The sequence below is a fragment of the Panulirus ornatus genome, chromosome 46, assembly GCF_036320965.1.
Source record: "Panulirus ornatus isolate Po-2019 chromosome 46, ASM3632096v1, whole genome shotgun sequence".
NCBI lineage: Eukaryota > Metazoa > Arthropoda > Malacostraca > Decapoda > Palinuridae > Panulirus > Panulirus ornatus.
In genome coordinates, this window is record NC_092269.1 from 6826452 (window position 1) to 6845220 (window position 18769).

Consider the following 18769-nt stretch of genomic DNA (forward strand, 5'->3'; position numbering starts at 1 on the left):
ACAAGCCAAAACTATAACTGTAGTTGTACAGGTGGCCTTTCTCCTCCTCATTTGAATTAGAACATGCACTTTATCAGTATTTAGATATGCATGGTTTCACAAGCTCCTACAGCAAGCACCAGGAAAGAATCCTCGAGTGTTACTCATATAACAGTCAGTGGGGTAAGCTGCAACCATGACGTGCATGGTGAGCATTCCTTGAGCAAATTAGCATTATTCTTCTGATCACACTGCTCCTTAATCTTATAAGGAGTAATCGCGATTCAGTGGGAGTTCTGATTGCTTATTGAAACATTACAAATTTTATAGTTTCAATTAATTGTCAGAGCTTCTACTGAACTGCAACCAACCCTACATACATTTATTTACATTTATTTTATATTTTATTATACTTTGTTGCTGTTTCCTGCGTTAGTGAGGCAGCGCAAGGAAACAGACGAAAGAATGGCCCAGCACACCCACATACACATTTATATACATACGTGTCTACACATGCACATATACATACCTATACATTTCAACATTCCCTCCACCTCTGACACACATATCCTCTTTGTCAATCTTTCCTCACTCATTCTCTCCATGTGACCAAACCATTTCAATACACCCTCTTCTGCTCTCTCAACCACACTCTTTTTATTACCACACATCTCTCTTACCCTTTCAGTTACTTACTCGATCAAATCACCTTACACCACATATTGTCCTCAAACATTTCATTTCCAACACATCCATCCTCCTCCACACAACCCTATCTATAGCCCATGCCTCGCAACCATATAACTATTCCTTCAAGCATACCCATTTTTGCTCTCCGAGATAATGTTCTTGCCTTCTGCACATTCTTCAACGCTCCCAGAACCTTTGCCCCCTCCCCACCCTGTGAATCACTTCCACTTCCATGGTTCCATCTGCTGCTAAATCCACTCTCAGATATCTGAAACACTTCACTTCCTCCAGTTTTTCTCCATTCAAACTTACCTCCCAATTGACTTGTCCCGCAACCCTACTGAACCTGATAACCTTGCTCTTATTCACATTTACTCTCAGCTTTCTTCTTTCGCACACTCTACCAAACTCAGTCCCCAGCTTCTGCAGTTTCTCACCCGAATCAGCCACTAGCACTATCATCAGCAAACAACAACTCACTCACTTCCCAAGCCCTCTCATCATCACCAGACTGCATACTTGCCCCTCTCTCCAAAACTCTTGCATTCACCTCCCAAACATGGCAAGAAAGAGCGAGGAAAGATTGACAGAGAGGATATATGTGTCGGAGGTGGAGGGAATGAGAGGTAGGAGACCAAATTGGAGGTGGAAAGATGGAGTGAAAAAGATTTTGAGCGATTGGGGCCTGAACATGCAGGTGGGTGAAAGACGTGCAGGGATGGAGTGAATTGGAACGATGTGGTATACCGGGGTCAACATGCTGTCAACGGATTGAACCAGGGCATGTGAAGTGTCTGGGGTAAACCATGGAAAGTTTTGTGGGCCTGGATATAGATATAGATAGATAGGTAGATTGATTGATTGATTGATTGATAGATAGAGATAGATAGAATGGTAGATAGATAGATAGATAGATAGGTGTTATTAGACTCCACCTGATCGAGGTTACACCACAAGTTAAAAGTCACCCTTAGTATGGCTGTAACATTTGAAATACAGTCTAGTCAAAGAACATCTTGCTACCAAGGAGTCTTCACGTCCCTGCTATTGAAAATCGTGCAGTTTTGGGCTGCAGAAATCTTAAGAAAGAGGTTTCTTATATTGAAATTGGACCTGGAGTAATTATAGATAATGTAGTAAATCAGAGATAGTCTTAATGGGGTCATACAATTTCCCATTCCGTCTTATCTAACATGAAAAAAGTGAAATGTTATGAGCAGATTTTTTTATTAGGGTGTAGGTCAGGCATGTCATATGCCTTACCCAAGGCAGTTTCAGGATAAACTGCTCAGCTTGTAGTCACAGATATCGAACAAATTTGCTTAGTTTATATATCTGAAGAACTGGGAGGTCAAGTAATTCGAATTCTACTCTGTTACCATTTTGAGGATGTGAATATCATGAACAAACCTTCATAGCAAACATGAAACAACAGTCTTTGAGCACATTTAGTGAAAATACAGTATCTTGAAATGAAAACAACATTTCTGATTAAATGGAAAAGTTATAGCGTTCATTGCTATTAGTTGGTGTGTATCATATTTCAGAAAGTGATGCACCTGCAGGAGAACATGTTACATTTGGGATATCTAATGTAATAGAACCTAGTAATATGTATTATTCTTTAGATTTTGTAAATGAACTGGATAGCATTATGGTAGGTGGAGCACCTCAGATGAATTTTAGATGTATTTTGTTTGACCAGAACTGTAAACTTTTGAAGTTTCCCGTATAACTTCCATTCTTCTTTTCTCCTTGTACTTCCCTATTTCATTCGACCTTCATGAACATACAGGAGGGTGAACGGGGTGCAAAAGATAAAATGAATTGGAGTGATGGGGTGTACAGGGGTCAGTGTGCTGTCAGTGAACTGAACCAGGGTATGTGATACATCTGGAGTAAACCCTGGAAGGGTCTGTTGGGCCTAGTTGTGGATAGGGAGCTGTGGTTTTGGTGCATTACACTTAACAGCTAGAGAATGAATGTTAGTGGATGCGATCTTTCTTCATCTGTGTCTGGTGCTAACTTGCTATCGTGGGAATAAACAGTCATTTATGAAAGAAAAAAAGGAAATTATTGGTATTAATGTACATGTAAGTAACAGGGCCATTAAAAAGTTTTATTTTCTACTCCTCTCAGATTAGTTCTGTATCTGATCCTCACAGTTGTTTTCTGAGCTGGTGGGCAGATTTTTAACAAGCTTGCAGAAATTTGTTATTACAATGGTGAATAGCATAAGTGGGGAAAATCATTTATTATTCTATAGATATCACTGCTTTCTGTGAAATGCTCTTCAATTAAGCTGGATATTTATAATAATATATTAGAGTGATATGATTGTGCAGTTACTTGAGAGTATGCATATACCCTTTCAGACCAAAAAGTAGGACTTCATAGTGTTTTGCAAAATTCTTGAAATCATAGATCATGTGTAACCACGAGTGGATTACATGTGATCTGTAACTGTTAATGGGTAACACATACAATTTTTTTTTCATCCCCAAATTTTTCCCTGTGATGTAACTTTTGTGAAAAGGAAAATGGAACATAATAAGATATTGTTGATGCTTTACCTTCAGAATCCTTACATGGCTAAAAAGAAAATTTGTTTTGATACTAAAGACACCAAAGCACAATGATTCAGTTTATACCTTCCTCCTATATGTTAGATTTCTAGTTAATGGGCTTTCTTGTTGTGGTATATGTAGGGTTATAAGAGTGTTTGGAATCCTTGCTTTACCAGTATGTTGTGTAGTGTGTTACTCCTCCTGACACCATTTCAGCCATTGTTTTACAGCTGTATCATATGAGCCTTGCAGCTGCTAGAATTAAGTGTTATTTTCCACTGTTTTAAATCCAGCATATTTGTATTAAACAAACCTCTGTTGCCTCCCACAAGGCTTCAGGAACCTGCAGCAATGCAGTGGGTAATTTGTTTGAACTGTGTGTAAAATTTATTCTAAAAACATTCTATTTTCTTTTTTACATCTTACCAGGACTGGTCTCTACGCAGTGGAGTTGTTAAAAAGGTTTTTATTAAAGCAGTATAAGTTTTTTTTTTTTAAATCTTCCCTTCTTAATAGAAAATTAGTAGAGAATACAGTATATTGCGTAGAGGTAGAGGTAGCATTCATTAATGTTGGATAGATTCTGATACTTCATTTCATGTTGGACTGATGATTCTATGTCCCACATGGAATTAAGGATTTAACTGTATGAAAAAGCAGCTTGGTCCTGTTAATCAGTTAATGATCAGATTCAATCCAAGGCTATTTGTGAATGGCACCAGAATGTTCCATAATCCTCTCTTGTGCATGATTAGTGCTGTCAGTCACATTTATGATCGTATAGACTTAAACTGGTATTTAATCAGTAGCAGTGACAACAGTGATGCTAATAACTTTCATATTTTAAACCATAATTACAGTTCATGATTATTAACGAGTTAGTAACTCAGACAACATAAGGTAACTCATGGATTCTTGTTACCAAGTACCACTTTGGCTTTGACCATGTTTAACTTAAAAAATGTTTCTTTAGTTCTTTGGTTTCTAATCCAGAAACCTGTAGTAATTTTTTTTTTAACCAATGACTGTGACTGTTTGCCCTTCCCTATTTTACTGAAATGTATCCCTGTGCTATGATTTGTTTATCCTTAAAGTTATAATGGTAACACTATGATTTAATTCTGTACCTCCTGCTCACAATTCCTCTTCAGTATGTCATCTAACTGTTCTGTGTGTGTTTGCTTTCATAACATGCCAGTGAATGTTCGTAACTCACTGATTTGTTCATTTGGTGAAACAGTGGACGATGAATTGTATGTTGTGTAGAAAAGTGATGCACATGTATTGTTATGTACTGTACGCTAATGTTTGTTTATATTGTTTATGTTCAATACTGACTATATGTTTTTGTGTTTATTAATGAACCTCAAATTGCTAAATACTATAGGCATAACGTAATACTACAGATAGATTGAAATTATAGCAGCATAGTTATTGTGTTTACCAACTCAAGCAAATATGTATAAGTAAGAGAAACGTTAAATACTCTTTATTTTAGATGATATCTTAAAGGGTTTTTGATCTGAACAAGGGCCACTCTGGATCAGTTTTTCATGAAAACCTTTGAACTTGATTAGTCTCCTGTTTTTCAGCAGATCTATGTTCGTGCCCAGTTCGACTATGATCCTCTTGAAGATGATCTAATCCCATGTGCACAAGCGGGCATAGCCTTTAAAACTGGAGATATTTTGCAGGTTTGTGTGATAATGGAAACATGACAGTACTAATCTGAAAGTTGAACATAACCTCTAAAAAAATGAAAGACCATGTTATCATCCAGTTGTAAAACGGAATTATTCTGTCTTATTGTCCATCAGATTATATCAAAGGATGACCACAACTGGTGGCAGGCGAAAAAGGATCCCAATGGTACAGCAGGATTAATTCCGTCTCCTGAGCTTCAAGAACGCCGTACTGCTTACCTTGCTATGGAGAAGAGTAAACGTGACCAAGGTAAAGAGATGATCCTACATTATAAAGTCTGCATGTTTATGTTAAAAACTAATTTCTAATGAAGAATGTGTTTTCACTGTGAGGTTTTATTTCTCTAAGGATTTTTTTTTTTTCACACAAGTTGGAGGCTGTAGATAGAAGCATTAAAGTGAAAGTTTACCATAGTAGGAAGAAACTCAGAGCCACTTAGGGAGTAGGCGGTACTGATCCAGGTGAACATTATGGGATGCATACATATTTCTCCTGACCTCTGTTAGTAGTTCAGTCTCTAGATCTTTTTCATTGGGAAATTTGAAATTCATAATGTATGAAATAGCTTAAGAAACTAAACTGCTTAGTTTAATCAAACATTAGGTAAAAGTTCATATTAGGACTATAAGGGTTTAAAGCTGAAATGACTTGCTTAGTCTTTCAAGGGACTTTGCATGCATGTCTAGTTATAATCGGTAAGTGTTATTAGAAAAGTAGAGAATATACAGTTCAAATCTTCTTGTGAATGAAATAGTAAAAAACTGTAGAGCAAGAAGTTATACGAAACATTCATAGACCTAGGAAAGGGTCATGATGAATTGGAGTGATATGCATTGTGAGAAGTACTGAAAGAGTGTAGTGTATTAAGAAAGTTGTTGGATACAACAAAATCATTCTACAAAAATAGTAAAGCATTTGTAAAGGTGGATGACACATCAAAAGAAAGTTTTTAAATAGACAGGGGGGGTGAGACAGGGCTATGAGATGTTACCCTGGCTTTTTGGTATTAATAGGGCAGTAAGAGAGAGGAAAGTAAGAATAGGAAAAAATGGGACAAAGTTTGAGTTTCTCCAGAGAGACTTAAGTGCCACTGAATTTTGATTGTAGCAGAGGGTAAAGGGAAATGACTGGTAGTGGTGCATGAGTTTCAGTTTGTGAAAGAAGAGAGATGAAGGTAAACTCTGGTAAGAATAAGATGATTTTCGAAAGGGGTGAGAAAGTGGGAGATTGCGCTACCACATAGAATGATTAGAAATAGTGAGCTGAAGTAGGTGGTTGTAGACTGAGAAGTTTGGCTCAAGTTGAGTGTTTGAAATGGACCTGTGTATGGGCTGAGTACCAAGAAAGAGGAAGGCTGTGTAGACATCAAAAATCAAAAGAGAGTTGTTCGAGGGAGGAAGTGACCACTGCAAAAACCTACCAGCCCATTAGGACTCTTTTACTAGAAAACCAAATAAGAATAGATCAGACAGAAATGTGAAAAGAGTAGTAGTAAAAACACATGATTGTGACAGAAGAATGCCCATTTGAAAACAGAAATGATCTTACACACACCCAGCCTTAGAGGATCATATATATTATATGCATGTATAGAAGCTAATGAGTGAGAACTCTAGAATCAAAGTGAATTACATCAATGAGTACATAAAGGGTAACAACAACACAGTTCTAATCACTATTTCAGAAACTCTGGTTGCTGAAAAAGGGAAATTTGAAGCAGACTTGGAACAGTGTGATACATTCAGAACTGAGAGAACCAATTTCAGACAGGCAATCATAGCAATATATGTCCATGATAAGATAGAAGGAAAGCATATAATAAAGTTTCAATAAATGGGAATGGATTATAGCGAGTATCCCTTTCACTGATACAAGTAACCTACTCATATTAAGATAGTAAAGAGAAAGCATATAATGAAGTTTCAATAAATGTGAATGTATTATAGTGAGTATCCCATTCATAAGTACAACTAACCTAGTATCATATAAGATAGAAGGAAAACATATGATAAGATTACAGTGAATGTGAATGGATTATAGTGAGTATCCCAGTCATTAATGCAACTAGAAGGAAAGCATATGATAAAGTTGCATTAAATGTGAATGGATTATAGTGAGTATCCTAGTCATAAATGCAACGAACTTAATAACATACAGGTCTCGTAAAAGAAAAATCAATAACTTTAAAGAAAACTTTAACAAAAGTTGTAGAAAAATTAGAAGGATGAGGAAAACCAGATCTGATGATTTTATGAGCTGGTGACTTTAAATTCCATTTCATTGAAAGGCAGGAAAGAGGAGTAGATTGTGGATGTAGATAATTAGTGTGTGTTCATCATTTGCCTAATATAGGTAAACCACAAACTAACGAGGGAATAGTATGATAGATCTTATTTGCAAAAATGACATGGCACATTATCATAGAAATTGCAACAATGTATGGTGTGAAAATGAGTGAATGTGAATGTGATACAGCAACAGAGGTTGAGGTTGAATGACGTGAATATCCACCATGATAAAGCAGCCATAAGAGAGAACATTGAAAGACTTTCAAACACATCTAGGAATGAGATCTTCAGTACTAGTAATCTAGCATTAAACAGAAATATATTATATGAGACACTGGGACAACTGATCTATAAACTAAAGAAAAAGAAGAGTGCAGTATGAAAGATACCATGCAATAGAAAACTGGATGAATAGAAAAGCATAGAAAAATAAGAATGGATTAGCAAAAAAAGAGGTAAGAATAAATGAGTTGGATGAAAAACATAAGGAATACGGATATAGAAATAATGAAGTACCATATAAGAGAAGAGAACATGAAGAGAGAATTTTACAAAACATAGAAAGAAATCCAAAATTACTCCAGTGTTCACATATTTGAATAAAGCAAAAGACAAGAAATGAGAGATTGTGCCCTTTAAAGTTGGAGAAAATTACTCCAAGAAGGTATGAAGGATGTTCAGTTGAACAGTACAAACTGGTATTCAGCTCAAAATGCAAGTAGAAATTAAATGATAAACTTTTCAGACAAGATGATGTGAATGCACTCATAGATTTCAGCTATGGGACCAGATGGATTGCTAGCGATATTCTTTATGAAAACAAAGATGGCAATACCAAAACCATTGATATATTGCAAAGGCAAAGACTTAATGAAAGCAGATTTGCAGACATTCACCAAAAAATTTTTTTTAGACAGCATCACCAATTGAATGCACTAATCATGGCCATCTCACTAATTCTATTTCCTATACCCTACCCTAAGTCAGGTACCCAGTTTATCAGCCAATCCTTAGGAGGGAATCAGCAACTAGGTTGATTGTGGAATAACTGCTACAACCAGGATTCGAGCCTATGTGCTTGGCACTAGGCGGTCTGTAAGTGTGTCACAGACAGTAATGCTGACCACTACACCATGAAGGAACATAATTTGTGACACCAGCACACAGAGGAGGATTCATGCTAATGCCTATACTGTACAGACCTTATTGCTTGACTTGGCATGTAATAAAAGTTTCTTAGACTGGTAAAATGATATTGGAACATCTAATCAAGAACAGCTACATTAAGAAAGGCCACTATAGATTTGTGCTTGGCAGAAGTATAAATACCCAATTATTAACAAATTACAATGATATATGTGTGTGAAAGTTTAATGTAAGGAAAGAGAATGGACACTTTTTCTTGATGTTGCCAACCACATGATGAAGTAAACTGTATAATGTCAGACAAAGTAGCCAACAAAATATAAAAGGTTTTTTTAGAAAGATGGATCAGAGAGTTTGTAACACAAAGTACTGTAGTACCAAAAGGGACCACATATGAAGATGTTCTACAAGAAACTGCATGAGAGGGAGTTATGGACTTACTTAGTTTTCATTCCATTGTTAGGAAATTGCATCAGAAGGTTGATGGAGGTGGCAAATTATGAATTGGTTGTAGCTGAATGCCATCAACTAACAGATGATCAAAGAGTAAATATCATTTATATTAGACATATAGAACACTGCCAGTTTAGAGGTTTTTTTTTAAGATGACTGCAACTGCCTAAAAAAATGATGGAGTATGTGGTTACCATATATGATTTAAAAGCGATTAGTCCGTGCATTTATTCAAGGTAATTTTATAATACAGGGTTTATATATAAATTTTCAGCTATGACATTAAGCAAGTGAAAATTTTTGAGATTGGGAGGGCTACATCACCCAAGGCTATGCCAGTAACCTCCATATTTATAGAGACAAGTACAATTTTTTGAGAGTCCTACAATGGATTGAAAAGTTTTACCTGAATGAGATTTAAGTTATGAGAAGAGGACTGTAGTCCCAATCATTTTCACATTTTGAAGACAAAAAGAGAAGAGGAGGCATGATTCTCACACACCTTTCACTTTCTTCACTGGTTTCAGTGATGTAGATATTGAGCATTTCTTTGATATGATGAGGGACTGTTTGAATAGAACAGGAAACTAAGAAGTCAGGAAAGGAATGAGAAAACACTTCTGTAGCAGCAGAGTATGAGATAAATGGAAACAAGTTTTGGGGAGGAGATTGTAGCAAATTCTGAAAGCTTTAAATGTGTGTATGGCATGAGGTAAGAGGTGGGACCCCATAAGTTTTGAACTGTCTCTTCCCTGTATGCACAGATATATAGATACTTACATACAAATAACTTAACATTCCAATGACTAGTTTTGCATAGTCTTTTTGGATTTTTGTTAGACTTTGTATGATTAAGCATCATTATTCATGTTTGGGTTTGGAGCTGAATTGTGCATCTATGTACAGTACACTGATTTTTACGTCTGTAGCTGCAGATTTTATCACAAGCATTGCAAATTCACATTAGATTTCAAGAGACAGGTTATGTAATTATTCACATCAGCCTTCTTTTAAAGAACGGAGATGAATTGTGTATCCTTGCATATCAAAAGTACATGCTAAACATTGGATTCTGATCGCCAGATTTGCTACATAATGTTGTATTTTGATCAGACTCGTATTGGTCTTGTGCTGTGGCTCAGAAAGAGAGCCAAAACACCCCAAAGCTATTTGGACATTCATACATAGATCTCTAGCTTTGCTACAGTATTTTGGGAACATGCATGTCAACACTGATTAGGCAAGGTAGGGAGTGTCATCTAAGATTAATATTTTTCATGCTTCTCAATATGGCTAGGGCCATTTGTATTCAGGTAATGTGTATTTACATGCCTTTGTGGAAACTTTTGTATGGCAGTTAAATTGTAGTTAGGTTCTGTGACTAACTTTGTTTCTCAGGTACGGTTCATGGCAGAGTCGTGAAACTTGTTGAGGGGATGTATCTCTGTGAGTACTACATCTTGATGCTGAAATAAGTCGCTATGACCTGCATTATATGTTTTAGTGACGTAGGTTAACTTGTTTAAGTTCATTGTCCTGTGACTGCTTTCCTAGAGTTTTGAAACTTGTCAGACCAATATTGAATAAGGTAGAGGTGTTATGTTATGTTATTCATAATATATATCTAGTGTATATCATATGTACCCTTGTGCATTTAAAATCAAAGTGGGACATACAAGAGCTTTCTCAAATGTTTCACTCATTAAGCATTTGCACACCTCTTAGTGTTGAAGAACCTTCACTAAAACTTATAATACTTACCAAACAATTCTACTCTTGACATGTGCTTGCACTTAATGCAGTGAAAATTTGCGAAAGGAGAGTTGTCACTCTTAAGTATAGCACACCCAAGGAGTGAAATGAAGTTGTCGTTGAATATAGGAAAAGTAGAAGCAAGGAGAAACATTGTAAACTGTCTCAGCCATGGCCTTGCTCTCTTAGGCTACCAAGACTTATAATATAACCCTTCTAGTGTGCTTTTTTTTTTCCAGTGTGCAGAATCCCCTTTTCTAGGTGCACAAAAAATATGATACAGTTAGTTTTCTCCAGTGGATTAAGCCTTGATCATTCCGAGTTTAGGAAAAACACATAGTTTACCAGTTTGGCTAATCCTAAGAATACTAAAAAGAATTGGGGCATATAAACTATAAAAATTATTTTTTTCTCTCTCTTATGAATCAGGAAAAACACATTGTTTATCAGATTGGCCAATCCTGAGTATGGGCATTGATGGTTCAGAGGTATGCCTTACAGCTATGGTGGTCCATAGAGAAGGTGCTAAACTGCCCACTTTGGTTGCTAGCATGTACTGAGGCCTCCAGGCAGCTCCAGTGACATCCTTTGTTTGGGATGCCATATGTGGCCAGCCATCAGAGCCTACAACAAGCACAGAATTTAACTAAAGGCAAAAAATTACATTTATAGATTGAGTTTCAGAGGATTGCTACATACAGTACCATAGATTAACATACATAGCACCAAGAAGGGGTAATTTTATACTAAACTGTAGACATTATACAAGTGTAGTAGTTTCTGACTTTGAAGTTTAGATAAGCTATTGAAAGATGTGAGAGTAGAAAACCTTACTAGATTTAAATCATATGTATTTTTCTCAGGTTTTGAATTGAATACCATAATGGATGGTACTTTTGAGTAGTAATTAACTCACAGTTTAGAAAAAAAATACTTTGAAGGATCAGTTACTATTTAATGAAAACAGATCTTGCATGAACCATGCCCTATAAAGTTTGAAGCTCTGTAAAGTTTAAAATCATTAATGTAATACAAATCAGTTATCCTTAGATGATACACTGACTTGAAATATGAACCAGAGAATTCTTTATTTACAGAAGATTGGTTGTACTATGTGGACCTATTGTCACTGAATGGAGAGGAGACCTGCTTCTATATGTGACAATGTGGAACATGTACTAACAAAAATGCCAAAAATACTGGAGTCTGTTTTGAATATGAGTGATAATGGGAGAAATATGAGCATTAAAAAGATTTTAGACACTCAGGTTAATGTAAATATATTGATGGATTCATAAAGGAAACCATGACATATGATTCTTTGTAAACAGCTCAGGTTTATAGATATCTCTTTTGAGTTAAAAGTGATATATAATCATTAGGTCATTGCAAAATTAAAAAGAAATCAGTTAAGAGATCAGCATGAGTTTGTGCCTGGGAGATTTATGCAAATTCAGTTATTAGCTTACTATGGCTGCATTTAAAAAACACTTACTCAAGGATAGAGATTGAACAGTTTTTCTTGACTTTGCCAAAGCCTTTGGTAAGGTAAATTGCAGAGTTATACTAGAGAAAGTACAAAGATGAAACTAGAGTGGTCAGATAATAAGACATCAGAAAATTTCTCATCAACAGAAAATCTATAGTAGTACCTATTGGAACTTTATCATCATTTTCATTTGCCAGAACAAAAGTGCTGAAAGTTGTTTGGGAAAGAGAAATATTGAAGGGTTTGCCATTGTACAAAGGCAAAGGGGATAAGAGTGAGTGCTCAAATTACAGAGGTATAAGTTTGTTGAGTATTCCTGGTAAATTATATGGGAGGGTATTGATTGAGAGGGTGAAGGCATGTGCAGAGCATCAGATTGGGGAAGAGCAGTGTGGTTTCAGAAGTGGTAGATGATGTGTGGATCAGGTGTTTGCTTTGAAGAATGTATGTGAGAAATACTTAGAAAAGCAAATGGATTTGTATGTAGCATTTATGGATCTGGAGAAGGCATATGATAGAGTTGATAGAGATGCTCTGTGGAAGGTATTAAGAATATATGGTGTGGGAGGAAAGTTGTTAGAAGCAGTGAAAAGTTTTTATCGAGGATGTAAGGCATGTGTACGTGCAGGAAGAGAGGAAAGTGATTGGTTCTCAGTGAATGTAGGTTTGCGGCAGGGGTGTGTGATGTCTCCATGGTTGTTTAATTTGTTTATGGATGGGGTTGTTAGGGAGGTAAATGCAAGAGTTTTGGAAAGAGGGGCAAGTATGAAGTCTGTTGGGGATGAGAGAGCTTGGGAAGTGAGTCAGTTGTTGTTCGCTGATGATACAGCACTGGTGGCTGATTCATGTGAGAAACTGCAGAAGCTGGTGACTGAGTTTGGTAAAGTGTGTGGAAGAAGAAAGTTAAGAGTAAATGTGAATAAGAGCAAGGTTATTAGGTACAGTAGGGTTGAGGGTCAAGTCAATTGGGAGGTGAGTTTGAATGGAGAAAAACTGGAGGAAGTGAAGTGTTTTAGATATCTGGGAGTGGATCTAGCAGCAGATGGAACCATGGAAGCGGAAGTGGATCATAGGGTGGGGGAGGGGGCGAAAATTCTGGGGGCCTTGAAGAATGTGTGGAAGTCGAGAACATTATCTCGGAAAGCAAAAATGGGTATGTTTGAAGGAATAGTGGTTCCAACAATGTTGTATGGTTGCGAGGCGTGGGCTATGGATAGAGTTGTGCGCAGTAGGATGGATGTGCTGGAAATGAGATGTTTAAGGACAATGTGTGGTGTGAGGTGGTTTGATCGAGTGAGTAACGTGAGGGTAAGAGAGATGTGTGGAAATAAAAAGAGCGTGGTTGAGAGAGCAGAAGAGGGTGTTTTGAAGTGGTTTGGGCACATGGAGAGGATGAGTGAGGAAAGATTGACCAAGAGGATATATGTGTCGGAGGTGGAGGGAACGAGGAGAAGAGGGAGACCAAATTGGAGGTGGAAAGATGGAGTGAAAAAGATTTTGTGTGATCGGGGCCTGAACATGCAGGAGGGCGAAAGGAGGGCAAGGAATAGAGTGAATTGGAGCGATGTGGTATACCAGGGTTGACGTGCTGTCAGTGGATTGAATCAAGGCATGTGAGGCGTCTGGGGTGAACCATGGAAAGCTGTGTAGGAGTGTATATTTGCGTGTGTGGACGTATGTATATACATGTGTATGGGGGGGGTTGGGCCATTTCTTTCGTCTGTTTCCTTGCGCTACCTCGCAAACGCGGGAGACAGCGACAAAGTATAATAAAAAGATAAAAAAAAATTGCCATGGAAAAATCAGGCATGCAGAATATAATGAACGAAGAATGTCTATATATTTTCTTAATATGACAAATTGTTAAGGAGGAAAATAATCAGGATATTTTTCAATATGTATTTGGAAAAAGGGAGAACTGAAAGGAACAGAAGATATGCATTTAGGAAAATGGGGTAAATTCCAAAATTTTATTGCCAATTATAACTAAATTCTTTAGATAAAAAGCCTATTTATAAGTATAGATTGAGTGATGTACAAAAATTAAAAGGATTTTTACAGCCCACAGATGCAAAGGAGAAACCTTGCATTATTTTCCTCACAGAAACCAGGTTGTAGACACTGATGGAATTAGTCCTTTGATAGCACCTCATATTCAATGTCAGCAATAGAAGAGATAGAGAAGCAGGAGGAGGTGGGACCCCCTGTTGATTTGAGCAAATATATCTTATAACACTTGATTTTTATAAAACTTAAAAAGTTTCCTTTGCTGAAACTTAGCAAAATTTTTAAGGCTGACAAATTGCACATTATTGTTGAGATTTCCGCTGTCCAAAAGATTTGACATTGGTCATTGGTTTATGCATCTTTAATCCCAGCTCAAAGGTGGATCCACTCTGTGCATATTCATTAAGGTTGCAGGAGTGTGACTGGTTGACACTGTGCTACCACTTTACTATGTTAAGTTAGATTTTATCAGGCTTGTAAACTGATTTTCATTTGTCAGTTCTCTATCCTTCATTTAGTACAGATTACAGGACTGTACCCTGCAGAATCTTGCTTGTGTGATTTCTTGAAACTTATTAACAATTGCTCATTAAACAGTTACACTTGATACCTCATGATAAAGGTATGCACTGGGTTTTCAAGCCTTTTGAGATAACTCACTAATAATGTGTACATATTCTCATAAACATGGACACTTTGATTTGCATTACAGTTTGTGGATGTACAGTCAGGTGGCCTTTATGGAATTGGAATTTTACCTCAGAACACATGATGTATGTGTGTAGGGAAAACAAAGTTTAGCAGAAAATTGTATGCAGTTTTTTTTTAAGTCAAAAGCAGCAATATTGTGCTCAACAGCAGATCTCTAAGCATGTACACTCAGATCCATAGTATCGTGACTCATCAACTAAATTCTCACAATTCAGTTTACTGAACTCCTACCCAAGGTGGCCCAGGTGACAGATTTTATAAACCAAGATGTTGAAGTGCATAGATTTTTCTTCTTCAAGTGCAACCATGGGATTTGCTCTTGAATCTGGTATTTGTTTAATACTATCTCTTATCAGAATGTTATGTTGATGGGTTACATTTGTTGAATACATATACAGCTGAATCTCATGTATTACAATTATCAGAGCAATAATCCTTATTTGAACCTCACACTTTCATGGAAAGACTCTCCCCTCTCCCTTTTAATCATGTTCCACAGAATCCTATTAATGTTTGTACAAAGATTTACTTATGTTTTAATATACTTGCAAAATTTTCTGTAGGTTGAAATTAACTTAATGATAGTTACCCTCTTTTTCCCTCCAGAGAATGAATGTATAATGTATACTCCATAGTATATATTTCCATATATACCTCCCCATTTGCCCCCTTCTGATGTTCCCATTTGTTCCCTTGTTTTACACACTTTATTTATCTCCTTCCAAAACATCTTTTTATTCTCCCTAAAATTTAATGATACTCTCTCACCCCAACTCTCATTTGCTCTCTTTTTCACCTCTTCCACCTTTCTCTTGACCTCCTGCCTCTTTCTTTTATACATCTCCCAGTCATTTGCATTATTTCCCTGCAAAAATCATCCAAATGCCTCTCTCTTCTCTTTCACTAATAATATTACTTCTTCATCTCACCACTCACTACCCTTTCTAATCTGCCCACCTCCCATGCTTCTAATTCCGCAAGCATCTTTTGCACAAGCCATCACTGCTTCCCTAAATATATCCCATTCCTCCCCCACTCTCCTTACGTCCTTCGTTCTCACCTTTTTCCATTCTGTACTTAGTCTCTCCTGGTACTTCCTCACACAAGTCTCTTTTCCAAGCTCACTAACTCTCACCACTCTCTTCACCCCAACATTCTGTCTTCTTTTCTGAAAACCTCTACAAATCTTCACCTTCGCCTCCACAAGGTAATGTTCAGACATCCCTCCAGTTGCACCTCTCAGCACATTAACATCCAAAAGTCTCTCTTTAGGGTGCCTATCAATTAACACGTAATCCTACTTACATACGTATACTTATGTATATCTCTCTTTTTAAACCAGGTATTCCCAGTCACCAGAGAGGAAAGTGATTGGTTCTCAGTGAATGTTGGTTTGCGGCAGGGGTGCATGATGTCTCCATGGTTTTTTAATTTGTTTATGGACTGGGTTGTTAGGGAGGTGAATGCAAGAGTTTTGGAAAGAGGGGCAAGTATGCAGTCTGTTGTGAATGAGAGAGCTTGGGAAGTGAGTCAGTTGTTGTTCGCTGATGATACAGCGCTGGTGGCTGATTCAGGTGAGAAACTGCAGAAACTGGTGACTGAGTTTGGTAAAGTGTGTGAAAGAAGAAAGCTGAGAGTAAATGGGAATAAGAGCAAGGTTATTAGGTACAGTAGGGTTGAGGACAAGTCAATTGGGAGGTAAGTTTGAATGGAGGAAACTGGATGAAGTGATGTGTTTTAGATATCTGGGAGTGGATTTGTCAGCGGATAGAACCATGGAAGCAGAAGTGAATCATAGGGTGGAGGAGGGGGCAAAGGTTCTGGGAGCCTTGAAAAATGTGTGGAAGTTGAGAACATTATCTCGGAAAGCAAAAATGGGTATGTTTGAAGGAATAGTGGTTCCAACAATGTTATATGGTTGCGAGGCGTGGGCTATGGATAGAGTTGTGCGGAGGAGGGTGGATGTGCTGGAAATGAGATGTTTGAGGACAATATGTGGTGTGAGGTGGTTTGATCGAGTAAGTAATGAAAGGGTAAGAGAGATGTGTGGTAATAAAATGAATGTGGTTGAGAGAGCAGAAGAGGGTGTATTGAAATGGTTTGGTCACATGGAGAGAATGAGTGAGGTAAGATTGACAAAGAGGATATGTGTGTCAGAGGTAGAGGGAACGAGGAGAAGTGGGAGACCAAATTGGAGGTGGAAGGATGGAGTGAAAAAGATTTTGAGCAATCGGGGCCTGATCATGCAGGAGGGTGAAAGGCATACAAGGAATAGAGTGAATTGGAACAATGTGGTATACTGGAGTTGACGTGATGTCAGTGGATTGAACCAGGGCATGTGAGGGTCCGGGATAAACCATGGAAAGTTCTGTGGGGCCTGGATGTGGAAAGGGAGCTGTGGTTTTGGTGCATTATACATGACAGCTAGAGAGTGAGTGTGAACAAATGTGGCCTTTGTTGTCTTTTCCTAGTGCTACCTCATGCGCATGCGGAGGGAGGAATTTGTCATTTCATGTGTGGTGGGGTGGCGACGGGAATGAATAAAGGCAGCAAGTATGAATTATGTACAAGTGTATATATGTATATGTCTGTGTATGTATATATGTGTATACGTTGAAATGTATAGGTATGTATATGTGCGTGTGTGGACGTGTATGTATATACATGTGTATGTGAGTGGGTTGGGCCATTCTTTTGCCTGTTTCCTTGTGCTACCACGTTGACGTGGGAGACAGCGACAAAGTATAATAAATAGATAAATAAAAGACAAGAGAACAAATGGGAACATCGGTGAATGGGGCTAATGGGGAGGTGATAACAAGGAGTGGTGATGTGAGAAGGAGGTAGGGTGAATATTTTGAAGGTTTGTTGAATGTGTTAGATGATAGAGTGGCAGATGTAGGGTGTTTTGGTCGAGGTGGTGTGCGAAGTGAGAGGGTCAGGGAGAATGGTTTGTTGAACAGAGAAGAGGTAGTGAAAGCTTTGCGGAAGATGAAAGCCAGCAAGGCGGTGGGTTTGGATGGTATTGCAGTGGAAATTATTAAAAAAGGGGGTGACTGTATTGTTGACTGGTTGGTGAGGATATTCATTGTATGTATGGCTCATGATGAAGTGCCTGAGGATTGGCAGAATGCATGCATAGTGCCATTGTACAAAGGCAAAGGTGATAAAGGTGAGTGCTCAAATTACATAGGTATAAGTTTGTTGAATATTCCTGGGAAATTATACGGGAGGGTATTGATTGAGAGGGTGAAGGTTTGTACAGAGCATTAGATTGGGAAAAAGCAGTGTGGTTTCAGAAGTGGAAGTGGATGTGTGGATCAGGTGTTTGCTTTGAAGAATGTGTGTGAGAAATACTTAGAAAAATAAATGGATTTGTATGTAGCATTTATGGATCTGGAGAAGGCATATGATAGAATTGCTCTGTGGAAGGTATTAAGAGTATATGGTGTGGGAGACAAGTTGCTAGGAGCAGTGAAAAATTTTTATCTAGGTTGTAAGGCATGTGTATGAGTAGGAAGAGAGGAAAGTGATTGGTTCCCAGTGAATGTTGGTTTGTGGCAGTGGTGCATGATGCCTCCATGGTTGTTTAGTTTCTTTATGGGTGGGGTTGTTAGGGAGGTGAATGCAAGAGTTTTGAAGAGAGGGGCAAGTATGCAGTCTGTTGTGGATGAGAGGGCTTGGGAAGTGAGAAAAACTGGAGGAAGTGAAGTGTTTTAGATATCTGGCAGTAGATTTAGCAGCGGATGGAACCATGGAAGCGGAAGTGAGTCACAGGGTGGGGGAGGGGGAGAAGGTTCTGGGAGCATGAAGAATGTGTGGAAGGCAAGACCGTTACCTCGGAGAGCAAAAATGGGTATGTTTGAAGGAATAGTGGTTCCAACAATGTTATATGGTTGCGAGGCATGGGCTATAGATATGGTTGTTCGGAGGAGGGTGGATGTGTTGGAAATGAGATGTTTGAGGACAATATATGGTGTGAG

General features: G+C 37.8%; 1 protein-coding gene across 8 annotated transcripts in view; it reads left to right on the forward strand.

Moving 5' to 3' along the window:
* The window catches only part of CASK (peripheral plasma membrane protein CASK), an 850717-nt gene that overhangs the window by 791574 nt on the left and 40374 nt on the right, over positions 1-18769 (forward strand). For 2 of the 8 annotated variants that reach the window (XM_071688727.1, XM_071688729.1), the window contains exons 6-8: positions 3666-3698; positions 4829-4930; positions 5054-5189. In XM_071688727.1, coding sequence (XP_071544828.1) covers positions 3666-3698; positions 4829-4930; positions 5054-5189 — 271 coding nt within the window. The remainder of the gene's footprint in view (positions 1-3665; positions 3699-4828; positions 4931-5053; positions 5190-18769) is intronic. The other 6 variants (XM_071688728.1, XM_071688730.1, XM_071688731.1 and 3 more) reach the window with 3 other exon arrangements.